At 42.6% G+C, this 27,419-nt stretch overlaps 1 protein-coding gene across 4 annotated transcripts in view; it reads right to left on the bottom strand.

Annotated features, from left to right (window-relative positions):
* Nucleotides 1–27,419, bottom strand: part of MFN2 (mitofusin 2) — an 89,365-nt gene that overhangs the window by 31,179 nt on the left and 30,767 nt on the right. For all 4 annotated transcript variants that reach the window (XM_085609924.1, XM_085609925.1, XM_085609927.1 and 1 more), the window contains 15 exons: nt 26,902–27,080; nt 17,592–17,727; nt 17,130–17,292; nt 16,646–16,770; nt 15,437–15,545; nt 15,246–15,353; nt 13,117–13,270; nt 12,315–12,382; nt 11,988–12,109; nt 11,532–11,658; nt 2,609–2,713; nt 2,422–2,524; nt 1,675–1,895; nt 975–1,130; nt 355–551 (listed from right to left, as the gene is read on the bottom strand). In XM_085609924.1, coding sequence (XP_085466050.1) covers nt 355–551; nt 975–1,130; nt 1,675–1,895; nt 2,422–2,524; nt 2,609–2,713; nt 11,532–11,658; nt 11,988–12,109; nt 12,315–12,382; nt 13,117–13,270; nt 15,246–15,353; nt 15,437–15,545; nt 16,646–16,770; nt 17,130–17,292; nt 17,592–17,727; nt 26,902–27,076 — 2,069 coding nt within the window. In that variant the 5' untranslated portion in view covers nt 27,077–27,080. The remainder of the gene's footprint in view (nt 1–354; nt 552–974; nt 1,131–1,674; nt 1,896–2,421; nt 2,525–2,608; nt 2,714–11,531; nt 11,659–11,987; nt 12,110–12,314; nt 12,383–13,116; nt 13,271–15,245; nt 15,354–15,436; nt 15,546–16,645; nt 16,771–17,129; nt 17,293–17,591; nt 17,728–26,901; nt 27,081–27,419) is intronic.

Here is a 27,419-nt window from a genome sequence, read left to right as displayed (position 1 = left end):
CATATAACACCCAGACACAAGTCACTCAGGGAAGAAGCAATCTGAGAGCCCCGAAGGCAGGAGACTTGACTTCTTCCTTGCTGATCAGCAATGATGATGCATGCATTTGGTACCAATAAATATATTTCACTCCGTTTCTGAGCAACTTGCTGTGTCTAGTGAGTTTCATTCATTTGCTCCTGGGAGGGTGCCCAGAATTTCCCTACCATTCAGAACAATGGCTGTATGCTGTTCTCATGCACTCAAGTTTGCTAATGTCAGGACAGGCCTGTGTGGGAAAAACTGATTGTTTGAGGCTTAATGAAGACAGCACACCATGGCGACTCAGATGCCAATTACAGTAGAGACACTTACTGTTGAACTTGATGGCTACAGTTGGAGCCTGTGTAGCTGACAATGAGTTGCAATTTTTCGCTGGCGTACTCCACAAACTGGCGTTTAAAAGCTCTCTCTTTTGCCTTTGTTGTCCAGGTAAGTCTTTCATACACAAAAAGGAGACCATAAAGACCAAGCGACAGCGCAATCAGCCTCCAGCCCACTGCTTTCCAGACCTGAAAACAGAATAGTGTCAGGAGGGATCCTTCTATTGCTTTTAAGATAAGAGTCTTTCCTTTTCCATAAAAGGTGTTAAGCTTGCCTAGCAATATACACAAATACTGTCTCAGACCACAGGAGACCAAACTTTAGTGAGACACATTGACAAATCTCTCTGTTAGCTATATTTACCCCAAACAACTCCCAAAAGAGTGTTTTGTTCTGAGACTTGACAAACATTGAAAACAAGAGTTCTTTTATGGAAGAACAGCAGAAACTCCTGGTAAATGGCAGTTAACAAAGTAAGCCGTCTGGTTAAAGACCTAATTCTGAAATGACCTTTCAAGCTGAACTCAGCATCTCTCTTAGGCTAACAGTACTACTAACGTCCATCAACAGAAACCACATTCCCTACCACAGATATCAACATATGTACTCACCACTCCGCCCACCACTAGAATCCCCATGGAGGTGCGGGAAGTCAGTGATGCCAAGCCAGTCACCATGGAGACCATGAGCTCTTCTTGGGTTAAGGAGCCCTGTGGTAATGGGGGCATACTCGGGTTCACAGGTGTTAAAGGTAAAGGACGTTGAACCTGTGACAAAAACAGTTTGGTTGAAACAGAACAGTGCACTAAATACTTGTTGGTTACAATGTTTTGGTAGCCCTGGTGTCTTCCACAGGAATCCTGGCTACTGAACTCAAATGTGATAAAGGAAAGTCATGAAGACAATTCACACAGCTTATCATGCAAAGGAACAACTAACCCTTATGTTTGTATCAACCCTTAAAAATCTGAAATTCCTATGAATACACTCAGTGGAAGACAAGAAAAATAACATATTAAACTCATGCACAGATAGGGCAACTCCATAGCAAAAGAGTTGAACTACACAGCACAGTGTAGCATGCCTTAAGTGGAGAATTAGATCTCTGACAGCACCAAACCACAGTTAAAGTGAAGTTTCTTTGTCATTTTTCGCTTCAAATCTATATGTGACAACTTATGCAGTGGACTCTCCAGTCCAAAAAACACCATCCTTTCCCAAGAATTAAACGCTTGAACTTCACAAGAAATAGTGTCTGTCCAAGCAGGACAGACCAGGTCATCACACAGACATTCTATTATGGAGTCTCACCTGGTCACTATATCCCATTAATGCTCTGCGCCCATTCTTTGGTCCCAGAAACCTATTAACCAACATTGTCCATCCCATAGAAAAGTGGAAGGAAATGTCTTCCTGAAAGTCACTACACAGCTTATCACAGTTCAGGTCGTAGCTGAGATTAAAGCACTGACGGGGAACCAACAGATCCACCTGTCCTCGCAGATTGTCCGGAAGGAGAGGTAGAAATCCATCTGCCAAGAAGAAGGGAACAAGTCAAAGCAATGCAAGCAAGCAGACTCTTGTAGTGCCTGGCAAGACCGTACAAAGAACACCAAGGAATGTCTTTCATCTAATGTGCCAGACACTGAAGGAAATTAGAGTCATCAATAGCCAGTATACAGACTAAGCTAAAAGCATCATATCAGCAAGGGCTCAATATAAGCACAGTACCTCCAAGACAATGTGGCATACTTGGAACTGGAAATTCCTCAAGGCGAATGCTTCTGTTTTTTTCCTGTTACTTTCAATATTCATGCATTCTAGTAATTTATTTGTATTTTGGTATACAATCCCATAACTTTAATTTCTTCTGGGTTGCAGTGTGGACAGTACAGACAGAAGTAAATTCCACAGAATGACAGTCATCCTTTGCTACCCCAGTCTTCATCATTGTTTTGCTTTACCATCATATTGCAATATATCCCTTGAAAGCTGACAAAAGCACCCAAATTTCCTCCCGACTTATTACCCATCCTTCTGCCTCTAATATTGACTGACCCATCATGTCTTGACGAGTCGCTTGCAGCGAGACAGTAATGGTGCTGGAACAGCGATCCGACATGTTTCTTCCGAGACCTTCTTCAATGTGCCGATGAAGCTCCTAAAAGTAAAGAACATGGAGATAACTGATCAGAAAAAAACAGATCAAAAAAATCAAACAACATCCTGATGTCTCAAAACTCACATTTTTGTAAACTTTCAGCACAACTTGAGACGGATGAAAATCCATTTGGAATTCATCTACCAGCACAGAGAGGCGTCGGATCTCTTCTGCCATTGCATTGGACACCTGTAAAAGAAAGGATGCAAAGGCAGCCACTTAGAAGCAGTGAATGACCTTTATCTCTCTATATAAAGAGGTTCAAAGTAAACATCAAGAGAATGATAACTATGTTTTACTGGTTCTTGCATATTAAAGTCGCATAAGCTCAGAAAAAAAAGAAGTGAGAAGCTTCACTTGTAGGCAAACGCTAGTTGGCACCAACTGGCTTATGATCAGCATATGATCTGCAGAAGGCACCTCTCACTTATCAATAATGCCATCAAATGACGAATTGCATAGGTTCTCATTCTCACACATGAGGAATTAAGTAGTGTTCATCTCACACTATCATGCTACCGTGATCTGACTTATAAGCAGATGCCCTGATCTATCAGAGTTTCATCATGTAATATTAATCAGTATGCCATTACCTGTCTGAGGTAACATACATAATGTACCTCAAAAGGATCCTATATTATCTTTATAGTGATTGCCCATGAATTTTATCTCTCTCCCCCTTTTTAAAAAAAATATATTTTATTAACCTTTCAAATGTTACCTGGCTTTTAACTAATTTATATTGTTTTTAGCATAGCTGAGATAGAATTTATTGTGATTGATCTCCACATTTATTGTCTGGAATCTGGATTGTGTATTGTATATGTTTTAATATCTATGTATGTTGCTTTTATGACAAATATGTCGAAATAAAGCTTGAATTGATTGATTGATTGCCCATGAAACATTGTAGGAGTCCTCTATCAACTGAGTTGCCACTACATACATACATAAATCTATATATACATACATAAATCTATATATACATACATACGTGTGTGTGTGTGTATATATATATATATCATCTATATCTCTATCTATATTACCTACTGGCGGTCGCCAGTAGGTAGTTATAGTTAGGACACTGTTTCCATAGGAAAACCGCAACATTCTATTTTGAATAACTTTGGCGCCGGTCGACGAATCCTCGCCAAATTTTCAAAATAGGTGGGGCGCTGCGCTCCGCTCCTACCCTGAAAGTCTCGGGGGGATTCGTCAAGCGGGGGCTGAGATAAAAGGGGGGTCCCAAAACGCGTATTTCCCATGCATTTTTCCATAGGACCTTTAGACACAGCCACAGCCCGAACGGCTGAACAGAGTTCCTTGAAATTTGGCAGAGAGGTAGTCTACAGGTCAAGGAAGTGCCTTTTGTAGGTTTGGTGTAAATCTGTTCAGTAGATTCTGAGAAAATAGCCTTTAAATCAATATATATATCTGAGCCAGCTTACGGTGCGCTTACGGTGCGCTTACCGTACGCGTACGGTGACGTGCGCGAGCGCGATTCTGATTGGCTGTTCGATCTAAGTAAACATTCGAATCGGTCGAAACCAGGAAGCGGCGGCCGCCATTTTCTCTCTCGCACTCTGAGGGGGGCTGCAAAAACCAAGGCAAAAAACATCTACAGGGGGAGTATATTCAGTTCTTAAACACCCAGCATCCATATATGTGTCCCCAAACAACCCCCAAGGCCAAAAAAACTAATTTTTTTTTTTTCCAAAAATCGCCGATTACGCTTACCGTACGCGTACGGTAAAAAATGTATAAAAAAAAAAAAATTATCCACACTTTCCCCACCCCGTGTGTAAACGGTGCCCGTAGGGCACCATTTGTGCATGGCCTATATAATTAAATGGAAAGTACAAATGAATAACGTTCACAACGAAGCGCATAATATGTCCCCCATGTGCGCACGGTGCGCGAAGCGCATCGTGCGTACATGGCCCATCCCGCGTAACGTGGCGCGCACCGCGTGACCACCGTGCGTGCACGGCACTAACTGCGTAAAGTGGGCGCGCGGTGCGCGAAGCGCACCGTGCGCGCACGGAACGAACTGCGTTAACTGGGCGCGCACGCCACGAATGGCGTAAAGTAACTTAGCATTTAAAAAACCGTACAAATTCACTGAAAAAACCATAGGTTTCACACACGTTATAGTTAGGAATTAGCATTTAAAAAACCTTGCAAATTCACTGAAAAAACCATAGGTTTCACACAAGTTATAGTTAGCTGTACATTTCACTCGTAAAAAACCAATGAAATTCCCCCGTTATAGTTAGTGCAGGCAACTATAACTCACGCGACCGCAATCCTCTGCTGATGACATATGTGTCTTTATGAAAAAAAAATATTTGTAATATATGTATAGCTAAAATTTAATGGAAGAAGACATGGGCAAATAAGTGTCTAAATACAGTATTAGCATCAGCAGAGGATTGCGGTCGCGTGAGTTATAGTTGCCTGCACTAACTATAACGGGGGAATTTCATTGGTTTTTTACGAGTGAAATGTACAGCTAACTATAACTTGTGTGAAACCTATGGTTTTTTCAGTGAATATATATCTATATATATCTATATCTATCTATCTATATCTATCTATATATATATATATATATATTGCGTTGAAAGAGAAAACTAAGCCAAACTGTCACAGTAACATGACACAAAATGACTGGTGGGCACTTAAAGACCTACCGAAGGACTTGTAAGTAAGTGGCTCTGTATATACTGCACCAAAGTAAGGTTCAGTGTGCACAGAGTCCACAGTCCCCAGAGGTTTGGCAGCGGTTAAAGTTAGATATAACCTTACTCTCTAAAATGGTAGCTTGGTTGAGCAGTAAGGCAGTATCAGAGGACAGTGTAAAGCATTTGTTGTACACACTCAGTCAGCAAATGGTCTCACACACTCAAGAAGTGAACGCTAGGCCAATCGTTTTGTATATCAAAATATATAGTTGTTTTATTTTAGAACCACAGGTAGGTATCAAAATACTTTCTCAGAATGAGATGCTTTAGTTAAATACTTTCAATAAGCAATAGACTTTTCAAAGCAGTAGTTACAGTTGTTGCAATAGGCAACACAAGTTAAACACAATTATAACATTGAGCTCAATGGGAATTTTAAAGTAAACACAATATCAGTTACTCTGCATAGGTTTTTCTTACTCGCGGCTGGATCCTGGATTCAGCCCTGGTGCATCTCCTGTAAACAGTTGAAAGAAATCGTTTTTGTTACACGGGCGATTTTTAAGGAATATTTGAATGTTTCAAAAATCAACACTTAGAAGAATTTCTGGCAAAAACCAGGCAATGTTATCCTATGGAGGAAAGTTTGGTTATCGGAAAATCACAGTTGTAATTGCTTTGTAGGGTTAGTGCTGGGAACAAAGATCCAGCACTGGGATCTCTCCTGATAACAGGTGAGTAATTTCGTTTTCGTTGATCGGGTGATTTTTAGTGAATATTTCAAAGTTGCAAAACTCGACACTTAGAAGAAATTCCAAGTGAAAACCAGTCAATGTTACCCTATGGAGAAAATGTAGGTTATCGGTTTTCAGGTAAGTACTCGACTGGCAGAGTTAAGGTTCTGGGGATAGACTCAGGGGTCTCCCAGGGTCAGGTAGGTACAGTTGTTACACCCTCAGCGACACAGGGGCAGCCGGGTGCAGAGAGAGTAGGTCCAATGCTAGCCTATGGCGGGAAGGTGGCCTTTGGTTGGTGGCTGCTAGCAGGCAGGCCATGCGGCTGTGGGAGCTGAGCTCCTGATCACTTACACAAGGCAAGTGGGGAAGTAGGATAGGACAGATGCTGCACTTCCAGGGGCACTCGGGTGGCTGGGTGCAGGTGGCTTTTGAGCCGTCGGGCGCTCAATATATTTCAATGGGAATGCTGCAAGACGAACAAAGGCTGCAAGCTCGGGGACGGAGATTCTTCAGGTGCGGCCACGACTTCGAGTGGTAAGTTGGGAACCTGTAGGTTAGGTAGGCACCCATGAGCTGGGCACAGAGGGCCGCAGGGCGCCGGTCGCAGGGGTGCCTTTTGGCGTCGGGAAATCTTACCCTCTGCTGGTCGCGGTTGGGGGGGTCCCCGGAGGTGAGGCTGCAGGCGTCGTCAGGAGCGTCGAGGAGGGTCCTTGGTTGCTGGATTCTTGGTCACAGTCGCCGGGGGGACGTCCTCATGGTCTTTGTTCACTCAGGCACAGACGGGCTCGGCGGGTGCAGAGTGTGCTGGATTCGCGGTTCCTGGCTTGGCACCAGGGGTTGTTGCTGGTTTGAGCAGAACCACTGCTCGTGGGAGTCCCAGTCTTTTAGAGGAGCAAGGCAGTCAGGTCCTCCGGGGTTTTTGAGGTTGCTGACCACTGGAGACGCTGGGGTTTAGCAGGAGCAGGTTCGAGGGTCGAAAGGCCTGTAGGGCTGGGGCCAAGTCAGTTGGTGTCGTCCTCTTGTTAGCAGCTGCACGGCAGGTCTTCTTTCTTCTTGTTCTTCTTCTTGTTTCGGAATCGGGATCTGAGGAAGGAAGGTTCAGGGTGCCCCTAAATACTACATTTAGGGGCGATACAGGTAGGTAAAGGTCAGGGACCAATGGGTTCCTTCCCTGGGGTGGGTACACCCCCTATCCTGCCACTCTCCAGTGGGAGGGGGGCAGGAGCCTAGTCCTGATTGGGTAGGGCTCCCCATCCTCAAGATGGCGAGAGCCCGGAGTTGTGCTTCACCTCGCCTCCCCCACCTGAGGGGTGGGGTTAGCAGAGGCTAGCACACCCCCATTCCTCACTTGGGTTTTCCCGCTGATCTTTCCGCCAGAGTGGGGGTCAGAACTGGTGGGGGCCAGTTGCTGAGTACAGCAAGTGGCCTGGAGAAGCTCACAAAGGGGGCATGCCTTTGAAGCTTCCCCTGCCCATCCTGGGGGAGGAGAACTAGCACCTCGTCCAGGATGTGCATTGTTGCAGACCCACGAGAGCGGATGGCTCTCTACCCAGGGGTCCAGCAACATGTCTGCTGGGTGGCAGCCTATGGAGCCTCTCAGTCAGGACACGGGTTGTTGGTTAGTTTCAGGGGGCAACTCTAAGTTGCCCTATGTTGTGCATTTTACATTAAATCCCACACTGGCATCAGTGTGGGTTTAATGTACTTCTCAGTCTTCAGTGTAGCCATCATGGTGTAGTGGAGTTCGTGATGACTATTTCCTAGCAGCATATACTCTTAATGGCAGCACTGCACTTACAGTGCCCAGGAATGGACCTGGGTACTGTAGGGGTACAGGGCTCATGCACCTGCACCCACACCACTGGCATAGGGCACCCAGCTAGAGGGGTGACTGAGGTATGCCAGGGCAGTGTGTTTGTGGGCAGGGCACACAGGGATGTGTGCCATGTCGACTCTCTGTTTTGTTCTGCACCCAGACACTCAGCCTGCGAAGGCAGTGTGTGTGTGTCAGGGCACAGGGCCTCTAAGGGTGGCACAATAAGTGCTCCAGCCCCTAGGGGCCTTCTCTGGTCACAGGGCCCTGGGTACCTAGAGTACCATTTACCAGGGGCTGACATGTGGCCAGCGATGCAAATTGGGTTTAGGCTCCAATGCAGTTTTAGGAAAGGAACACAGGCCCTGGGCACCTGATTGGCAGGAGCCCAGGGCACACTCAGTCAAAGTACATCAGCAATTCAGCAAAAAGTGGGGGCATACCATGCAATTAAGATGGCACTTTCTCACAGGACTGCTCAATCATTATAAAACTCAGACAAAGGAGGCAATATAGTGATTATGGAGAAGACAAAATATTTGAATGAAGTTAAAAGACAACTAAATAATGCACGACATTATGGAAAGTTAACAAGTAACCCAATGAAAAAGATCAACATGAGGGTTCATGCAAAACTGAATCAGTGGCATTAATGGGGACTCTTAGAGTATAAAGAGCGGAAATACTTTTAAAAGGTACATCCGATTACTCCAACACTATATATATTACCAAAAGTCCCTAAACAACTGGACAATCCTCCAGGACGTCCAATCGTGAACTCTTGTGACTCTCTCTTGGAAAATGCTTCAAGATTTGTGGACATCTTTTTATTCCCCTATGTAGCAAAACTTCCCTCATACATCAGGGCTTCCATGGATTGTTTTAATCTTATAAATGGAATACCTTGGAAGGAGAACTACATCATGGCCACAGTGGATGTGGTATCTCTTTACACATCAATCGCCCACAAAGATGCCCTAGAAGTATGTAGACACTACACTCCAGATCATCAAGTCTCCTGGAGCACACAGAAATGATAATGGAGATCATGGTTTTCTGTTTTAAGAACAATGTTTTCCTCTTTGATGAAAAGTTTATATCCAGGAGGAAGAAACGGCAATGGGCACTTCCTTTACCGCAACGTATGCTAATCTAACGATGGGATACTGGGAAGCAGAGTCCGTGTGGACCGAGAAGAACAATGAGATCCTAGAGAAGGTGATCCGAAGGGTCCGCTTCACTGATGACTTATGTTTAATTTGGGAAGGAGGGGAGGAAGGGTTAATAAACTTCTTAAAGTCACTGAATGAGAATCCTCTGAAACTACAATTCACTATGAGATGCACTGAAGTGTATATTGAAAAAGGAAAAATGTGCACTACATTACACCATAAGCCATCGAGCTGTTATAGTATTTTATTTGCTAACAGTGCCCATCCAAATGCATTGAAATGGAGCGTTCCATATGGGGAGTTTTTATGATCGTGCAGGAACTGCTCCGAAACAGAAGAATTTGAATCCGAGGGGCGGAAGATGTTTGAGAGATTCAGACGGCGAGGATATCCGATCAGTGTGCTTAAGGATGTCTTTTTAAGAGCTAGATCCAAAGACTGGGATGATTTATTGACTAAAAAAAAAATTTGAACAAGGTGGAGGATGACTAAGTCATAAGATACATAATGGATTTTAATCAGGCAGAGTGAGAAATAAAAAAAACGGTGTGCACCTATTGGAATATTCTCATAAAAAAAGAAGATTTGAGGAAAGGAATTTCAAAATTTCCCCAACATTACATACAAAAAGACAGCCTCACTTGGAGACAGGCTGGTACGAAGCCATTTTGTAAAAACAAGAAATTAATCAAAAAAATTGGCTTATGAAACCGGGTTTTTTTTTTAGATGCCAGAAGTGCAAAGCATGCCAAATAGGTCGAAATACGACAAGCTTTAATACATCAGATGGTAAAACAAAACAAATTAAAGAATGGATCCATTGTGAAACCACACATGTAGTGTACATACTGGAATGTGTGTGTGGTAAGAAATACATTGAAAGTACTGTAAACTAAATTAATCGCGTATACTTCAGCATCTAAGAGCAATTGCTAATCGAGTTTATAGCTATGTGGTTGCGACACATATTTGGGAAGAACATGGAGGAGACAAAGCAGGACTTTGTTACTTTGGGATACAACATGTAGGTGTCAGCCCAAGAGGAGGAGATCGGGAGCTGGCATTAAGGAGATGTGAGTCCGGATAGATCTTAATAAGAACTGAAATCCCATGGGGTTTAAACACGGACGCCGAACTACATGTACATCTTTGAATTGGATTATTCGAGGTCCAGACTGTGACTGTAATCTAGCCTTGATTATAATCTAAAAGTTAACTCTATTCATCCTCCTTTAGCATAATAACTCTCAAATGAGTAGTTGTATTAATTTTGTTTACCACTTCCTCACCCACCCTCAAAGCAAGGTGGATTGTGTGATGCCTTAAACAAAATGATAATATAGGGTTATAATAGAAACAAGGGCTGAAATAACTTAAATGACTTTACATCGTATCAGATGCTTCCATGAAAATGCACTTTAGAAATGGTCAGGTATTGATGTAATGCACTTTATCACATTGATGATATTGAAAGAATATGCTGCTATAAGATGCACCATATATAACAAACTGGTGAGACCAAGAAAATAGGCTGCCAGGTAATGCACAGAAACAACAGAGATCAGATCTGAGATACCTGACATAATTTTATAATATATATGTTGGCGCCATGGAAATGCACTTTAGACATGATCAGTTACTTATGCAACGTATTTTATGATAAACTGATGAAATCGAGGAAAAAATGCTGCTATAAGATGCACTTTATAATATACTGGTAAGACCGAGATAATATGCTGTCATGGAAGGCATTTTAAAATGCTTTAAAAAAAATGCTATTTAAAAAATGCTATTTAACAAATGCAATGGAATTAGGCACTGCTTGCACTTTTGTAGAGACGAGACACATATTTTTTGCACTTTATTGATTGCCTCATATCTAAGACAATGGAATTGCTTTTTAATCTCAAGAATGTGATAAGAACACAGTAGAGTTCAGATCGGATGTAATTGACAGCAATTCGTAGTATAAAAGATGCTGCTATGAAAAAATACTGCAGAAATGGTAAATGAATATTGTAAAGTACTTTACAACTAATTGGTGATTATGAGGAAATATGTTGAAAAAATTGTAGATGAAATTTATTGTTGCTAGAGAATTGGAGATGGGTACTTTACCCCGAAAAAATTGAATGTGAATAGACAATAGAAGTTGATAGTGTCAATAGTAAGGTTTGCATATGAGGTTTGTTTTCCAACACTCATGTAGAGGTAACAAAGGGCACTTAACCGATAATTCAAAGACTAAAGTAAGGTCTGAAATGGATTTTAAATTGGGGGTGGGATTAAAGAAATGGAGGGAATTTTCCCTTTAAATAGACACTCTGCACCATGAAATCTTGTTGGCCCAGTAGAAGGAGGTTTTTTTGCCGAAACGCGTCGGCAAGATCTATGAGCACGAAGCACGTTTGAAATGCTGTAAAAATCAAATAAAAAAAATTGTGGAATCGTACCGATTGGTGGTGTCTCCTGTTGTGACCAGAGAAAAGTGGTGAAAGGAATACGTGAATTTCATCTACATATATATTTGTATATACACATATACACTCACTCCTTATTTCTGGAACCCTCACATGATGTTCTTCAAAATGTTCCTCTTACCTGTCTCTCCACATCATCTGTGATCTGTTTAATCTTTAACTTGTAATCCTGCGTAAGTAAATCAAGCTGTTTATCAATGAACTCCAGGTGATCTTGTAATTCCTCTCGCTTTTCCAGACAGTGTACCCTAGAGCCACAAGCAGAAAGGAAAGGATGACTGAGTGCACAGGTACAAAATGACTTCAGTGACTTAAATTTAAGACAGTGGGCAAAGGGAGTAGAATGACCAGATACAGCCAATTTTTCAGATGACACCAAGACCACATACCCACCACCAAAAATAAATGTTTCTAATATTCCAAACAGCACTGGAATATAAGTAAATTAATGCACATCTGTCCAAGGCAGAACGTTCACACATATATCTGTTCAGAAGAAGATAGTTATATAGAGGCCATTATTTTAACCATGCAGACCTCGATCAGAGTCAACATATTCCTCTCCACAGAATCTCACCTTTGATCCTGTGCAGCGACATGTACAGAGTTCATCTCACGACGCACAACCTCTGCAATCTGCTTTGCTCTCACTGTGTGTTGCTCAAACTTGGTCTTCACTGCAGACTGAGAGATGCATTCCTGTACAAGGAAAAGTTGCTTAGAAACCTTGCTTACCTTTAATCTCAGCCGGAGAAAAATCTCACCACATCTGAAACCAATACTGAGCACACCCCAAACCTCCCTCCTCCTTAGCACAATTCTATTCTTATTTTCCCAGGTTAGGATTTTGAAGTAAGGACATGCCCCTTGAGAGGTCTTGGGAATAAATAGTAATTCTGATCACCTCAAATCGTCTTTCAAAGTTTTGAAACTCCATCATTCGTACTTGAAATCCCTCTGCCAGAGCCCCACCTAAAATAAAAGCAAATAGGTCAACTGACATACACTCCTTTTTAGACAATAGCTTCATTGAACGACAAGAGATAACTGAACTACTGTCAGAACTTTTTAACAATCAGGCAAAAGTGTTCCAATGCAAGAGATCCACAGGGTGGAATATTTGGTTAATTCAGTGTGTGCCCCTTGCAGGTCTTTTGTATGAATCCTGGAATGCTGACCAATCAGATCTCCTACTGTTATCATTAAAACGAGAACTGGCGAGTTGAAATTACAAAGCTGACATAGCAACTAACTCAAGCATATGATTGCCTCCAATTAAACGTTATCTGTCAAGTATTCGCTGCATTGTTTGAATGCAATTTAAATGGCAAAGATCCCATTCCAGTTATTCTCACACCGCTGTATTTCAAATCCATTACACTAAAGCAGTCTGCGCAGTCAGTGTCTTGCTGTTAAAGAACACCAAGCCTACTGATTGCACCCATTTCATCCCTGATCCAGCATCATCATTGTTTTTTCTGTAGTGTCCAAATAATGCAAGAAACAGCCACTGGCTGTTTTGGATTTTACAGACACTGAAAAAATGTTTAGTGCAGACATCACAGTGACAAGAAATTCACCTCAGACAATGGAAAAAAGAGCTAAGCTAAGTCTTTGCTCCAAGTAAACGGCTTAAACATGTCCTTTAGAAATGTATCATGGGTTTGAAAAGAACTAAATGCAAATTGAGTCATGCTTCTCCAAACCTCCTTCAGGCATTCCCTGTGCCTTCTGGATTCGTGCGTTCAGAACCTCTTTCGCAGATACAAAAAAGATCCTGTCCCCGGCTTGCGCACGGTCCAATACCCCAAGCTCTTCCACTAGAAAGCTTGTACAGCGCTCCATATGCTGCCTGCGAACCTATAGGAACAAAAGTGAAATGAGAGGAAGTCACATCACCTTGTAATAGAACTAAACTGTTTGCAACATACATTCAAGGTTAAAAAGCAAGCAAGAGCTACAGATGAAACAATACAAGCACAACAGTAACAAGATGCAAAAGGATGCACTTTATCTACTCATGGAATTTGTGCATTCGAGCTTTTTTTTTACAAAGCACTTCAACATTCCTTACCTCTACTGAAACAGACACCTTATGTCATCTTACAAAGAGTTCACCAAACCACAATGACACAGTTATAGCTTATGAATGCCTATTACATAATTCACCAACTGCAGAAGAGAACCCTTGGAGCTGAAGAAAAAGGAAGCCCTACCCACTCTCCTGGATGCCTGCGTGTTTGGGCCACCTGTTTCCAGGTTCAGCTCCATCTTTGTTAGCAACACTTCATGGTTCGACCTGCCATTTAACGCTGTCGCCAGAGCTTTGAGCTGCAGTCAGCTTGCTGAGATTCAACACCTCTTCTAGGGGTTGTCACATCCCCTCGATAACCAGCAAGAGCTTTTGGATTAAGTTTGGCCCCATTTAATTCTTTTGTGATTTTTTGTATTTTTAGCTATATACATCATGACAACTTTACCCATTTTTCCTTTGTGTGCGACTTAACCTATTCGATTACATTTGCAACTTTCAAATAACTTGGTTTGGATCTTCAAGATTTTTTCTCTTAACTGAGTTATTGTTTGATTAGCTGTGGCACATATGTTCCACACTTTTTCTAGGAGGACACCTTGGACTTTGGTCAATCTATCATAGGCAAGTCAAGGTATTCTTCAGAGAAACCAATTTATCCTGAGGATCATGTTGGCTGGGCCTAATAGTAGCTCAGTCATAGTTCAAAATCAAGACTTGGCCCTCTTTGCCTCATTACCTTTACCTCTAGCACTCACCACCATCTAAGGCCTGACATTCCGGGTTCCTACACAGGCGAATCCAGAACAGTTAAAATATTCTGTAGATAGTCTAGCACCCAACTGTCCTTTGCTTTACTATAACATGTGAAGATATCCCACAGATGTGTGTCATGTTTCTACCTATGCACGTATACAGCAGGTTTTAGGACATCTGAAACGAGCTTTCTCCCCGATTAGTTCGATAGTTACATGAACCTAGTAAGAGGTACTCCTCGCCAGGAGAAAGCTGCCTTCCTGTTCAGTATCTCATTCTCCCCTGACCCAAATGTCAGTATCCATCAGTGTGGAATGCACAAGATTCAATAATAATAAGCCTCAGTGAATTTATTATTCTCTACTGTCACCTGCAAGGGACAGGAACAAAGATGGAGCCTCAGTCCGAGGTAACACTCTGGGTTTAAGAGTGGGTCTTAATAACCTTGGAGGTAGAGGAATCACCCTCCGTGACTCTTGGGCTGAGTTTGAATGCCTCTACAGGTGTCTCTTTCTGGATTCCAAAAAGGCCAAGCTTAACTAGCAAATAAACTTTCTTTTTGTCTTTTCTTTTTCTCTTTTAATCATCTTCTGACATAGGTCTGACTGCTCAATGGTACGATACCCGGGAACGAAGAGAACACTGGAGATATACTAACAATAATTAAAAAGAGTCTTAGTAGTGGATGAAGAACAACTGCAGACAGCATCTACCTAGAGGGAAAATAACTTGTTACCTACATCGATTTAACAAAACTGTGACAGACAGCATAAGTCTTAATATTTCAATTTGAATTAAAACATTTGCATGCTTGCAAAATAGCAGCATACCCTGCCCTGCATGGCGTTCAGGACAGTTTCATGCAATACAAGTCACAAATCCAAGAGAAGGCTGCAAGAACTAGCTAGTGCTCTAGTTTTGTGACCAGGAGTATTGCACTTCAGGTTCTATCCAGCACAGACAAACAATGAAATGCAAACGTCCAATTTGCAGCCCCCATAAACCGGTTCCTTCAATCCACCCAGTAAAAAAATCTTTGGTACGGACCTCCTCCATGTACTCGGGCTCCGAAGCAGAAGCATCCCAGCGGTTATTCAGTATGAAGATGTTGGGGCGGGAGAGGCGCTCGTTCACTTTGTGGAAGAACTGTTTCTCCTACACGAAGAAATGCAAGAGGGGCATCACAAAGAGTCCAAGCGTAACCGTGCCACTCATGGCGAATTTCCCGTGTAACCTACCGTCTGCATCAATGTGGATTCAGAATTAGCAACCAACACAAACACATCGGCATCCAGACAGAATTTGTCGATCCAGCTATCCAATTCTGTGGTAACATCAATGCCTGGGCTGAGAGGACATGGTGAGAGTTTATTAATATATACCTTGAAAGCATCTTTGCAGCTAGAGGACAATGTTTAGTCTACTGTTGTTAAAGCATAAGGGCAGATATTGGTAAAACAATATCTCAGACAATGGCAAACAACAGCATCCCCACTACATGGGTCTTAGGAGGCAACACCAAACACTAAAAGAGGCTTGAGGCTTGAATCATGAATTACAATATCGAACTTAGATAGTAAGGAGGGTATCCCAGGCACACATTAAAGCTCCAGTGTCTGTTAGTACAGAGGGGTGGGGGGGAATACATGACCATCACTGCACAACTGTAAAATTGCCATCGAGAGAACAAAGCAGTGTGGGCAGTCAGATGGTCGCAATAGTATGTGTGACTATATTTGTTAAACAGCAACTGAAAGCACTCAACTGTTCATGAACCCACTGCTAAGGAATCATATAATAAACCAATTAAGAAGCAGATTGGAACAGAAGCGCTTGTATTTCAAATATCTCAATCCTGTCTTAGGGACAATACAAAGATCACACGATTTTGCGCGTTGGCTTGGAGACTGTTTGGTGTTCCCTTTCATATAGTCTACTGTGAGGATGTAATGCTCTTGACTTCACTAATTGGAGGGACACTCTCTCATAAATGGTGATGCCCAACGTATATAATTAATAAACCCTGATGAAGTCCTTATGGACGAAACGAGTTAGCTGGGCTGACTGATCTAAGGCTTTAAAGAAAAATAAAGGAAGAATTAACAACACAAACACGCGACTCTGTTGTAATAGGATTTGTCTATGTGACTTCTACTGAATTGGTACTGAAAGGAGGATATACCATAGATATTGCTCTTTGTATTATCCATAAGTCAGGATTGATATACTTGAAATACAAGCACTTCTGTTCCAATCTGTTTCTATAAAAGTGCAAGCCCCACAATCCCAAAAGGACAGCAATGATCCCAAAACAAAAGCATTATTGATATGCCTTGCGCCACTTCCTCTGCCAACTAAGAAGTCATCATGTGGACAAGGTTTAAAAAAGAATTACTAGAACATAACTAGGATGGGACCTCTGATACAAATCAAGAAGCTTATCTCACCTGTCCATTAGCACCAGGTCATCCTTTAGAAGAGGACACTTTGAGTTAGGCCACATGACACTGACCAGGGAACCAGAGTCAATAAGGTCATCCTGGTGCAAGGCGTGAGCCAGCTGGTTTACAGTCTGTAAAAAACAATGACAATCATGTGTCAATAAAGCAGAAATGGTGAAATTGAGGGACAGAGTGTGAGAGTTCCAGCGAGGCAGAAAGACCTTAGAGATGCAAGGAAGCATTCCAAATAGTGAAAAAGAGGCAGGGAGGACTGACTGAGTAAAATGCCAGAAGACAATATCTGAAGGGAGGATAAACTGAGAAAGACATGAAATGTGTATTTACATAGAAAAATAAGAAACTGACCAGAGACATTTTCTAAACAAACAGCGACATTAAGAGTATCATCTTCATATGGTTACTGAAAGCATACTGAATAGAACCTGTAACCTTTTCTCATTTGCATTTCAGTCCTGTAGAGCTCACTCACCTTTACGTTCCTCCTTTCTTCCGAGCCCTCAATCAGCAGATAAGCCTCCTTCACTTCTGTGCCCTCCACTCGCAGGAAACAGTTGGTCGTGTGTCCTATGCCTGATGGAAGGACTTTGTCCCAAAGCATAGCATTAATCACTGTGCTCTTCCCATTGCTTGTCCTAGAACACAAAGAATATTCAAGCTCACGAGACAAAGCACAAGTACAGTCCACCTACCCTGCAGAAGCACAACACTCCACTGGCAAAGGAAGACACCACAGTTATCAAAGAAGTGCTACCCCAAGTTACAATGCATGGTACATTACAAAGCTGATGTCTAAGTAGCTCCCCTTCAGAAACACTACACCTGAACCCGCTCCACTTACATCTCAGGAAACTGGATTTGTACACATCAACCAAACCCCTGAAATAAATGCATGCATCTTCGGAGGGGTGAGGGAATCCATGTACTTGCTTACCTTCCGAAAAAAGCAACTTTCATGTGACGTCGTGCCAACACTTCAGCGATACCACTCACTTTGGCCAGGTATCCTTTCACCTCACACACTTGCTCTTCAGTGGTAACTGGGTCGAGCTCAGCATTCCTATGAGTTTCTGAAATACATGAAAGAAATGCCAACACATTCTTGGTAGGAGATTAATCGGAAGCTTTCCACAGAGCAGGTTGGTGGAGACTGAAATTGCTGTAATGCAAGTATGGCTGCTTTTCCTGGTAAGACATGGCTAGGGAAATCCATGAGACCAAACCCAATCAAACAGTGGCGCTGATTGTCTATTGATACAGGCTGCCAAAAACAAAAAAAACATTTAAACAATATACGTGATAATCCTACAGTCAAGACCGTCTATTATCTCGCGTGCACACACAGGGAACAGTTTCTTCTGGGAAGTGTGCTGATGTTCACAATTAAAACATTTGCTTTTACAAGATTTTCTGCCCCTAGAAACATTGAAAATGAATGACAAGCTACAGACTGCAGTTCACAGAGTAAAATGGAACAAGGGAATTTATTACAATGCCACTCACTATTGTAGTTTCTAGAATCAGTATAATTTTCCAACGAGTAGATTGTAAAAAGTAAATAGAAAAATTCCTAAGGTATAATTATCAACTTATTCTATATCTGCCTTGGCCTTATCCACTACAGTATGTCAAGTCTCTACCTTACACTGAACTTAAGGGCCAAATTTATTCTCCCCACCAACAGCTCCTAACAAGCCCAAATCAAGACTGACTTTACAATCACTACCCAAGCTCTGATGCTTTCGAACCATTTAACCGGCAGCACCCTACTTGCCATCCACCCTGGCTCTCACCAACGCCCCGATTCATCAAAGTCTGCATTAGTCATCATATTACAACCTGTACTGCCTACAAAGCTGCATTAACAAACACCTTCCCAGCTAGAAAATGTCACCATTTCAGTACACCAATGCAAGACAGAAAGTTGTAGAATTCATTGCCAGAAAAAAAGCAAAGGCAACAAGTCTTTTTAATTTTGGCTTAGGCTATTCGTGTAGAGTTTGCTTACATAAACCTGTGATCATATTACTCAGATGTACTAATGAAAATATTTTTCTAATGCATTATGGACGCAATGTGTGATATTTAAGAACCAAGCTTAAATAGGCACTGAGACTTGGTGCATTAAAGGTTGGCCTAGGCTATCGAAACACTAACAGGGGCTACTAAACAAGGAGATTATAGGAGTTACAATTATCCTCAAATGAGGTCCTAGAAAGCACAACTGAGACTAACAGTTAAAAGTGAAGAACCCAGATTGGGGAAATATATACAGAATGTTTATTATGTGATTAGATAGGATGCCAAGCTCATGATAACAGTAAGAGATGTTAACCATACTAACAGCAAATACGAAAGGTCACTTTTTCCCACGCACCCTCACTGAAGCGAAAATTGTACTGCTAGCCATTGGAATCTATAAAGCGACAATGTAAAACCAACAAATCACAATCAGAAATATTGTGAAATCCACCCACCACATCTACAATGCATGGCATAGCATGGGTGAAAGACCCGCTCAATGAAAAGTACTAATGAGATCAAATGTCGAAAAAACTGTGAAAACAGAAATCCAACCATTCTTTTAAGAAAAAACAGGAACCCCTTCCTCTACACCCTCTTTATCTGAGAGAAAATGGAATTGTGGCAGGAAAGTCACAGGCTTGAAAGGTAAGGAAGAACGCTGGCACGAGAACGTACCTGAACTAGGAGATTAAGAGTGTTCCTCAAATAATAATAATAATAATAATAAAGGGGTTTGTAGAGCGCATGGTGACGCCTACCGGCGTATCCCCGCGCTGAGGAATAGAGTCAGAGATCAGAGGAGGGGAAGAGCCTAAAGGGCAAATAGGTGTGTTTTTAGAAGTTTCCTGAAGGTGGCTTCATTTTTTGCTAACCTAATATTGATGGGAAGGGTGTTCCATTTGGTTGCTGCCAGGGAACGAAAAGATCGACCTCCCATTCTGGATTTTTTTATACGGGGGATCATGAGGAGGCCCTTTCCCATCGAGCGAAGTGCTCTGTTAGGCTCGTATGGGACAGCTAGGTCAGACAAGTAGGACGGTGCACTGTGAGAGATAATTCTAAAGCATAAAAGAAGGGCTTTAAAAAGAATTCTCTTCCTGATGGGCAGCCAATGAAGGGTTGCCAAGGTGGATTTAGAAGCAACTCTTCTGGGTAATCTCAATACTAGCCGTGCTGCCGAGTTTTGTAGTACCTGCAGTCTCCTGATGTTCTTTTCCGAAGTACCAAGAAGAAGTACATTGCCATAGTCCATGCGAGAGGTTACTAGGGCCTGAGTCAAGGTACGCCTGGCCTCCAAAGGGAGAAGGTCCAGGGTACGGTTGAGAGTTTTCATGACCCCAAAGCACTTCCCTACAATTTTATTTACATGGCTGTCAAAGGAGAGTTTGGTATCCACCCAGACACCTAAATTCTTTGCTTCTCTGCCGGGAGTAGGCAGAGGCCCCAGACAGGATGGCCACCACTCCTTGGTCCAGCTAGTGTCCTTGCCTCCAATTATCAACACCTCAGTCTTCGAGCCGTTAAGTTTGAGGCAATGTTGGGTCATCCAATCTGCAAGATTGCTCATGCAGGTTTTAAAATTTTCAGCAGCCAAGGAGGGAACTTGGGACAGGGAGATCAGCAGTTGAGTATCGTCGGCGTAAGAGACTAGCTCTACGCCGTACGATTGGACCACCCCTGCCAGTGGGGCCATATACAGGTTGAACAGGGTGGGACTCAGGGCAGAGCCCTGAGGTACCCCCTGTTCTAACGCTATGCTGTCCGAGAGAAAATTGCCTCTCTGAACCTGAAAGCTCCGGTTGGTTAGGAAAGCTTTCAGCCAGCCCAGTGCCTTCCCGGTGACCCCAGCTTTGTTTAGACACTGTAGCAAGATGAAGTCAAACAGACACATAGTAGCTAAGGAAAAAAACATCCAAAGCCAGCAGACAAAGAATAACTTTATAGAAAATGATGCATTTGGGTGATAAAGATAAGTGAACTGAACGCAGGAATGTATACATACTTGCCAACTCCTTTTTTTAATATCAGGTGGTGATGGGAGGAAAAGTTAAGTTGTTAACATGACTGTGTCTGCTGAATGGTGAGCAAGGAGCAAGGGATAGGCTGGGTCAGGGCTCCCATAAGGCAAGGATTTGAAAGTAACAGTTTGAGAGCACATCTTTCACAGCCCTGAAAGTATTTGTGGATTTTCTGAGAGAAGAAAAAGGTAGGGGAAAAGAGAAAGGATAGGATGGCATTTTAAGAGAGCATCATAGTATCATCTATGCTAGGGAAGGGGGAAAAGGGAAGTCTAAAAATACAGGTAAGGATTAGTTAACGAAAGACCAGTTATTAAACAATGAACATTATAAGTAAGCTTGTTCTCAGCCCAGTTTAGATTGGCTATCATAATGGTGAGGGGTTAAACCCAACAAAGATGTACATCACAGAAAAAACTCAGTGCCTGAATCCGACCTGGTCTGCCAGCAAAACAAACCAGTAAAGAGAAACACAACAGTAAATATATGGACAGAAATTCAAAACTTAAAGGAAGAGAGCAGGAGCATCAATTAATGTCTAAAGGAACTTTTATTCAGATAAAGTCGAGAGGATAAACATTTTGATAAAGTGGAAATCACTTGAATGCCAGGAACTCCTATTTCTTGAGTCACAGCCAAACATTCTCCTATTATATTTTCGATTAGAACCAGACTTGTTTGAAGGAGTCACAAAGTGGTGGGAATCTTTACTTTGCCAACAATTCAAAGATAGGCAGATCTTCCAGGGAAGTGTTTTAAAGTACGGCTGTATCAATATATCAGTATCCAAACTTCACACTAGATAAAAGATGCAGCCCTAGAATATAACTGGTAGGACCAAAAAAACATAATCAACAGGTTTTACCATCTATAGACAAGCGCACACGACTTACCTCTGAGTGGATGATATCCTCCACTCCAAAATAACATATGACTGCACATGTTTGTCTAGGAGCCTTATACAGTCTGACAATACCTCAGTCTCAGTAAACAGACTCAGAACCCAGAAATCAAGGAGTATAGGATGGTTGCTCACTGACCAGGTCCACATCATATAAGAGAACCGATAGTCACCATCAACTAGGTTTCTTGTACATTAGGACCCAGATACCAATTCACCTTATAACAGATGGGACCATGAAGAAGGCAATTAGGATGGAAATCATCATAATGCAACAGGAGCCTGAAAATGGATACATTATAAGCTTTCAAAACATCTATTCGAATTAGAGCAATACAAAAGAGACCAAATCCCAAAATAACCTACTGGAAAATAGGGACGATAAGTAGACAAAGAGCTAACCATCCTTTGCCTAAAGTAAAAAAAAAATGTTTTTAAACGAAAGTAAGACGGCCAACTTAATTGCCAAAAGACACAGGGCCCCACAAAGTAAAGTCTAAAACTACCCTGGATATTGGATTGAAAAAAAGAGGACGAGAAAACAGACATTGTGCAATACTGTGAAGCACAGTAAACATTTCAGACTCTCATATTTCAAGACACTTAAGGCAGAGTGATTTGAGAGGTAAAAAAAAAGAGGAAAGGACTATGTGGTGATGTCTAGACATGTATATAGAGAGCGGTGGATTGAAGGAAGAGAGCTGGAAATGGTGAGCTAAAATAGGGATGGAGGTGCAGAGAAATATGAAAGAGGGCAATGACAGGAAAAGATAGCAACATAAATAACAAGAAAGTAAGTGAAAGGTGTGGGATAGGGAAGAGAGGTAGAAAGGTGAACAGTTAAGTAAATTTAGAGGTTAAGTAGTAAGGGATGATGTAGCGAGAGATATAAATTTGAGGGAGGACCAAGGTAGAGAGTGATGAGGTAGAGTGCCAGAATGTGAGTTAAAGAGAGAGACGTGAGGTTAAGAGAAATGATGCAAGTAATGAGATGAAGTAGATGGAGGAGATATATAGGAGAATGAGATGAAAACATTGCAGAAAGAGGAGGTTGACTTAAAGAGATGAGATAGCGAGAGGGGTCGAGAAGTAGAGCTGAAAAGGTAGGCACAGTGAGGTAGAGAAGAGAGGTCATGAGTGAGGTGGGTAGGGGCAGGTAACAAGACATAGTTGAGGTAGAAAAAGTAAGGGAGTAAGCTACACAGAGATAGGGGTGAGATCAAATAAGTGAAGTAAGGGGGTAGACATGAGAGAGAAAGATTACTGTTTTAATTTAAATGTAACCAACTGCCTGAGAGTTTGGCAATTAAGGTTTGGCAGGCTGGACATGCACACAAAAGCTATGTGATGTGCGTATTCCCAGCTGTCCAATTGAAAAACAAAAATAGCAGTGTTTTTTTCTTTTTATGCACAGTTATTAAGACAAAACTTTGAACTATCCAGCTCACATTACAAAAGGGGTTCTTGAAAAGTAGGGTTGGGTCTTACACAATTGCACAGTTTGCCCACACCTTAAAATGGTTCTGGTAAGAACCAGCGCAAATCAATTGAAAACAAGTAGGAACCCGAGAACAGCAGCTCAAATCAGGAAAAAACAGCTGAAAAACAGAAAGACCTGCTTGAGACAAGGAAGAAACAACTAAAACCACTAAAGCCAGTGGGAAACAAGTGCAACCAGTATGAACCACTACAAACTAACTGAAAAAGGAAGACTAAATTGAAATCAACAAGACTCCCTTGAAACAAGTTAAAAAAACACATGAAAATAGGAGGATCGATATGAAACCAGTGAGAAACAGCAGAGATAACTTGATACCATTTAAAACCTGCAGGAATAGTTGGAAGCCAATAAGAATGAACTAAAACCACTAAGAACTAACTGTATTCCAGAAGGACCAGTTCAAGCTATTGAGGGGCAACTGTACCCAGTAAGGACCAGCTGAACCCTGCAAATACCAGCTTGAAGCAGTAAAGACCAGTTTAAGTCAGCAAGATATGATTCAGTCTGTTGTGTTTTCTGATCCTGTGGCAGCTCTCGCTAGTTCCCGAGCTCTTCACCTGCACACATATAGCCCAAAAGAAAATGTTTACAGTACTATTTGCAAACTGCAAATCAGCACATTTAAACTAGCGACCGTAGCACAGAAATGTTCAGCTCCTGATTGGCAACAAGCAGTGCCAGCTTCTGTTAAAATTTTGGTTTGCAACCCATTTGCAAACCCAATTGCCAAGATATATACAGACATTTTTGACCTTTGATTTTTTAAATGATTCCAAACACTGCAGAACAGATTTTTTTACAAACAGAAAAAAATGCACTAAAAGGGCAGTGTCCTCTATCTACAAGAAAACTGTGGTGTTTATATGTCCAGCGATTTTTGAAAAAACATCACTACAGAACAATTCTGAGCCACCCATGCCCTGTAACTTTCTTTTACTTTTCTCTGAAACTTTTAGCCTTCCTCGACCAATCTGCATGAACCTTTCTAGCATGATACCACTGGCACCACCGAGACAGAAGACAATCCAGACAATGGAACATTTCAACTTCAAACTCAAAACAGACAGAAAAAAACACCATCAGAGGCACCCTCGCCTACAGACAACCTGGACCACGCCCCAGCTTCTTCATCGCTATCCCGGACTTCATCGCCCCTCTCACCATTGACTCCAAAGTCTACATCTTGCTTGAAGATCTGAATTTCCCTCTTGACGACTTCAACTACACTGACACTGCCTACTTGACAGCATGAATGACTTCGGACTCACTCAATTCCTCACCGACCCCACCCACAATGCAGGACACAGGCTGGACCCCATTTTCACCTCTAGCAACAGGATCAAGTATAGCCAGGTCACTGAACTCACCTGGATTGACCACTCCATCATACATGTCAACATCTCAACCCCCTAAACCTCCACTGCAGAGCCACCTAGCTCCCCCATCCGCAGATGGAGGAAAGTATCAAAGAGCCAAGGAACCGACACCCTCAACACATCATGCACTAATATTGCATCAAACCTGGACCAAGCTGGATCACTAACTGTGCCAACATCAGTGCTCTCATCAAGACCAGAAGACACAGGCAACCCACCAAGCAGGTAACCATAGACCTGAGAACACCAAAACGGCACTGGAAGCAACTGGAAAGAACCAAGGACACCTCAGCCAGGACCACCTTCAAGACCTTCCTCAACCTCTACCACCAGCTAGTGGGAGACGCAAAGAGGAAAGCCCTAGCCGACTGCACTGACTCCAGTTCCAACCACAGATCTTCAATATCATCAGACAGTTCGCCAACCCTGAACTATGTGACAGACTTGCCAACTTTTTCCATGACAAGATCACCACCATCTATAGGAACTTCAAACCGCAGCCCAACCCCTCAGACTTCCTTCACCTTCACAAACTCACAGCAATCAACACGAACCAACGACTTACCACGTGAGACCAACTCTCACCCCCAGGACACCACCACCATAATGAACTCTGTTCAGTCAGGAGCCCCCACGGACCCCTGCCCACAACGCATTTTCATCCTTGGAAGCCGCAGGATCAGGAGCGAACTCACACCAGTATTCAACTCCTCACTTGCCACGGCCCCCTTTCCAAAAGATTTGAAAAATGCAGAAATCAAACCACCCCTCAAGAAACCATCCGCTGACCCGGGCAAACTCAAAGACTACAGCCCCATCTCCCTTTCCCCACCAAAGTCCTGGAACAAGCCATCAACCAACAACTCACGAAAAATCTGGAGCAGAACCTTCTCTTAGACACCTCCCAATCTGGATTCCACACCAACCACAGGACAGAGACAGCCTTGATCGCAGCCACTGATGACATCAGAGCCCTCCTCGACTGGGGAGAAACAGTGGCTTTGATCCTCCTCGACCTCTCAGCAGTCTTTGACACCATATCTCATCACACCCTGATCAGAAGACTCCATCACAACAGTATCCAAGGAAGCGCTCTCAAGTGGATCACCTCCTTCGTCACCGGAAGGCAGATGGTCTGCCTACCTCCATTCACCTACAAATCCAAGGACATCATCTGCGGTGTCCCTCAAGGATCCTCCCTCACCCCCACCCTCTTCAATACCTACACAACCCCTTGGCCAACATCGTCAGATCCCACAGAGTAAACATCATACTCTATGCATAAGACACCCAGCTTATCTTTTCGCTCTCAGATGATCCAGCCAACACAAGAACCAACTTCCACAGGTGCATGACTAGCATCGCCAACTGGACGAAGGACAACTGCCTGAAGCTCAACACGGACAAAACGGAAGTGATGATCTTCGGCAACAAAACCATCTACTGGAACGGCTCCTGGTGACTAGGACCATCACCCAAATTGACTGACCGCATCAAAAACATCTGACTATGAAGTCCTAGATCAACACAGTCGCTTCTACCGGCTTTCACACACTAAGCACTCACGAAAAGTCTTCAAATGGCTCCCCAAGAATACCAGGCATACCGTCAATCAGGCTCTAACTACCAGCCGATTAGACTACGGCAATGCACTCTATGCTGGGCTCACCACACACCTTCTGCAGAGACCCACAAACCATACAGAGCTCTGCTGCCAGACTCATTTTTGACCTCCCGAGATGGGTCCACATCACCCTCCACCTCAGAAAACCACACTGGCTCCTCATGCAGAAGAGATGCCAATTTAAGCTGATGATCCACACCTACAAAGCACTGCACAACCAAGGACCTGCCTACATCAACCACTGCCTGAACTTCCACCATCCTACTAGACAACTACCCTCCGCCTCCCTTTCACATGCCCACACCACTCACATCCATTGAAGCAACAACGGAGTATGCTCCCTCTCCTCCTCGCGGCGAAAACCTGGAACGATCTTACTGCACATCTACAGGCCTCTAACTCTCTACTGGAATTTCGGAGAGCACTCAAGACCTGGCTGTTCGACAGATTCACCTCAACCATCATGACCCAAAAGCACTTGCATACCCTCTGGGGTGATTAGCTGAGGCGTCTATGGTCTCTTGCAGGACTTAGCGCCTAGATACCCTTGGGTATTAGTCGAACTATATAAATATTCCTTTCATTTCATTCATTTATATGAAACCACTTGATTGATTGATATATGCGCATGCATATCTTATATTGCAGATTTGTGATACTAAACAAAATACACTAACAATTTCAAAAAGGACTAATTCTTTCACACAATACAACACAGTCACTGTACTAGCTGTTTAATGGTGAACATGTAGTGCTTTGATAGATAGGATGAAATTCTTAGTTTAAGTGAAAACGTTACCTTCCAGAAAGGTGGCACTCTCCTGAATGTATGCTCCCAGTTGCTCAAAGATACCATTGATCTTCTTCTTGGCTGTCACAAAATGCTTGAGGGGAGAAGCATTAACATCCGCCATGAGTCTCTTGTCCTTCTTTGCAGCAACAACAGGACTGGAGCGAGAGAACAGCATGGACATTGCGCTATGGGAGCAAGGACATGCAGAATCAGAACTTCACCATGCACTCACAATTCTCTTCATCATTATTTTCTTTTATGAAGCTAATGATGCCTTATATAAAAGACACACAATACTAAATAGTCAGTTCATCCACAACGTAGTTAGACGATCACAGAACTTCAGTAGTTTGATCTGTCACTTTCAAGTCACGTTTTTTAAAGTTCTAGAAATCCACAGAAAGTTACATGTGTTTCAATACAGGTTTCCACTAGTTAGCATGGACTGGGCACAAAATGTGGGGGTGCTCTTGTTGGCCTTTGCCACAATTGCCTGGTTGGTCAGCTTTTGCAATTTCTGTATA

The sequence above is a fragment of the Triturus cristatus genome, chromosome 1_2 (genome assembly GCF_964204655.1).
Source record: "Triturus cristatus chromosome 1_2, aTriCri1.1, whole genome shotgun sequence".
Lineage (NCBI taxonomy): Eukaryota > Metazoa > Chordata > Amphibia > Caudata > Salamandridae > Triturus > Triturus cristatus.
Note: the sequence above shows the minus strand (reverse complement) of the source record. Positions and strands in the feature narration are given on the sequence as shown.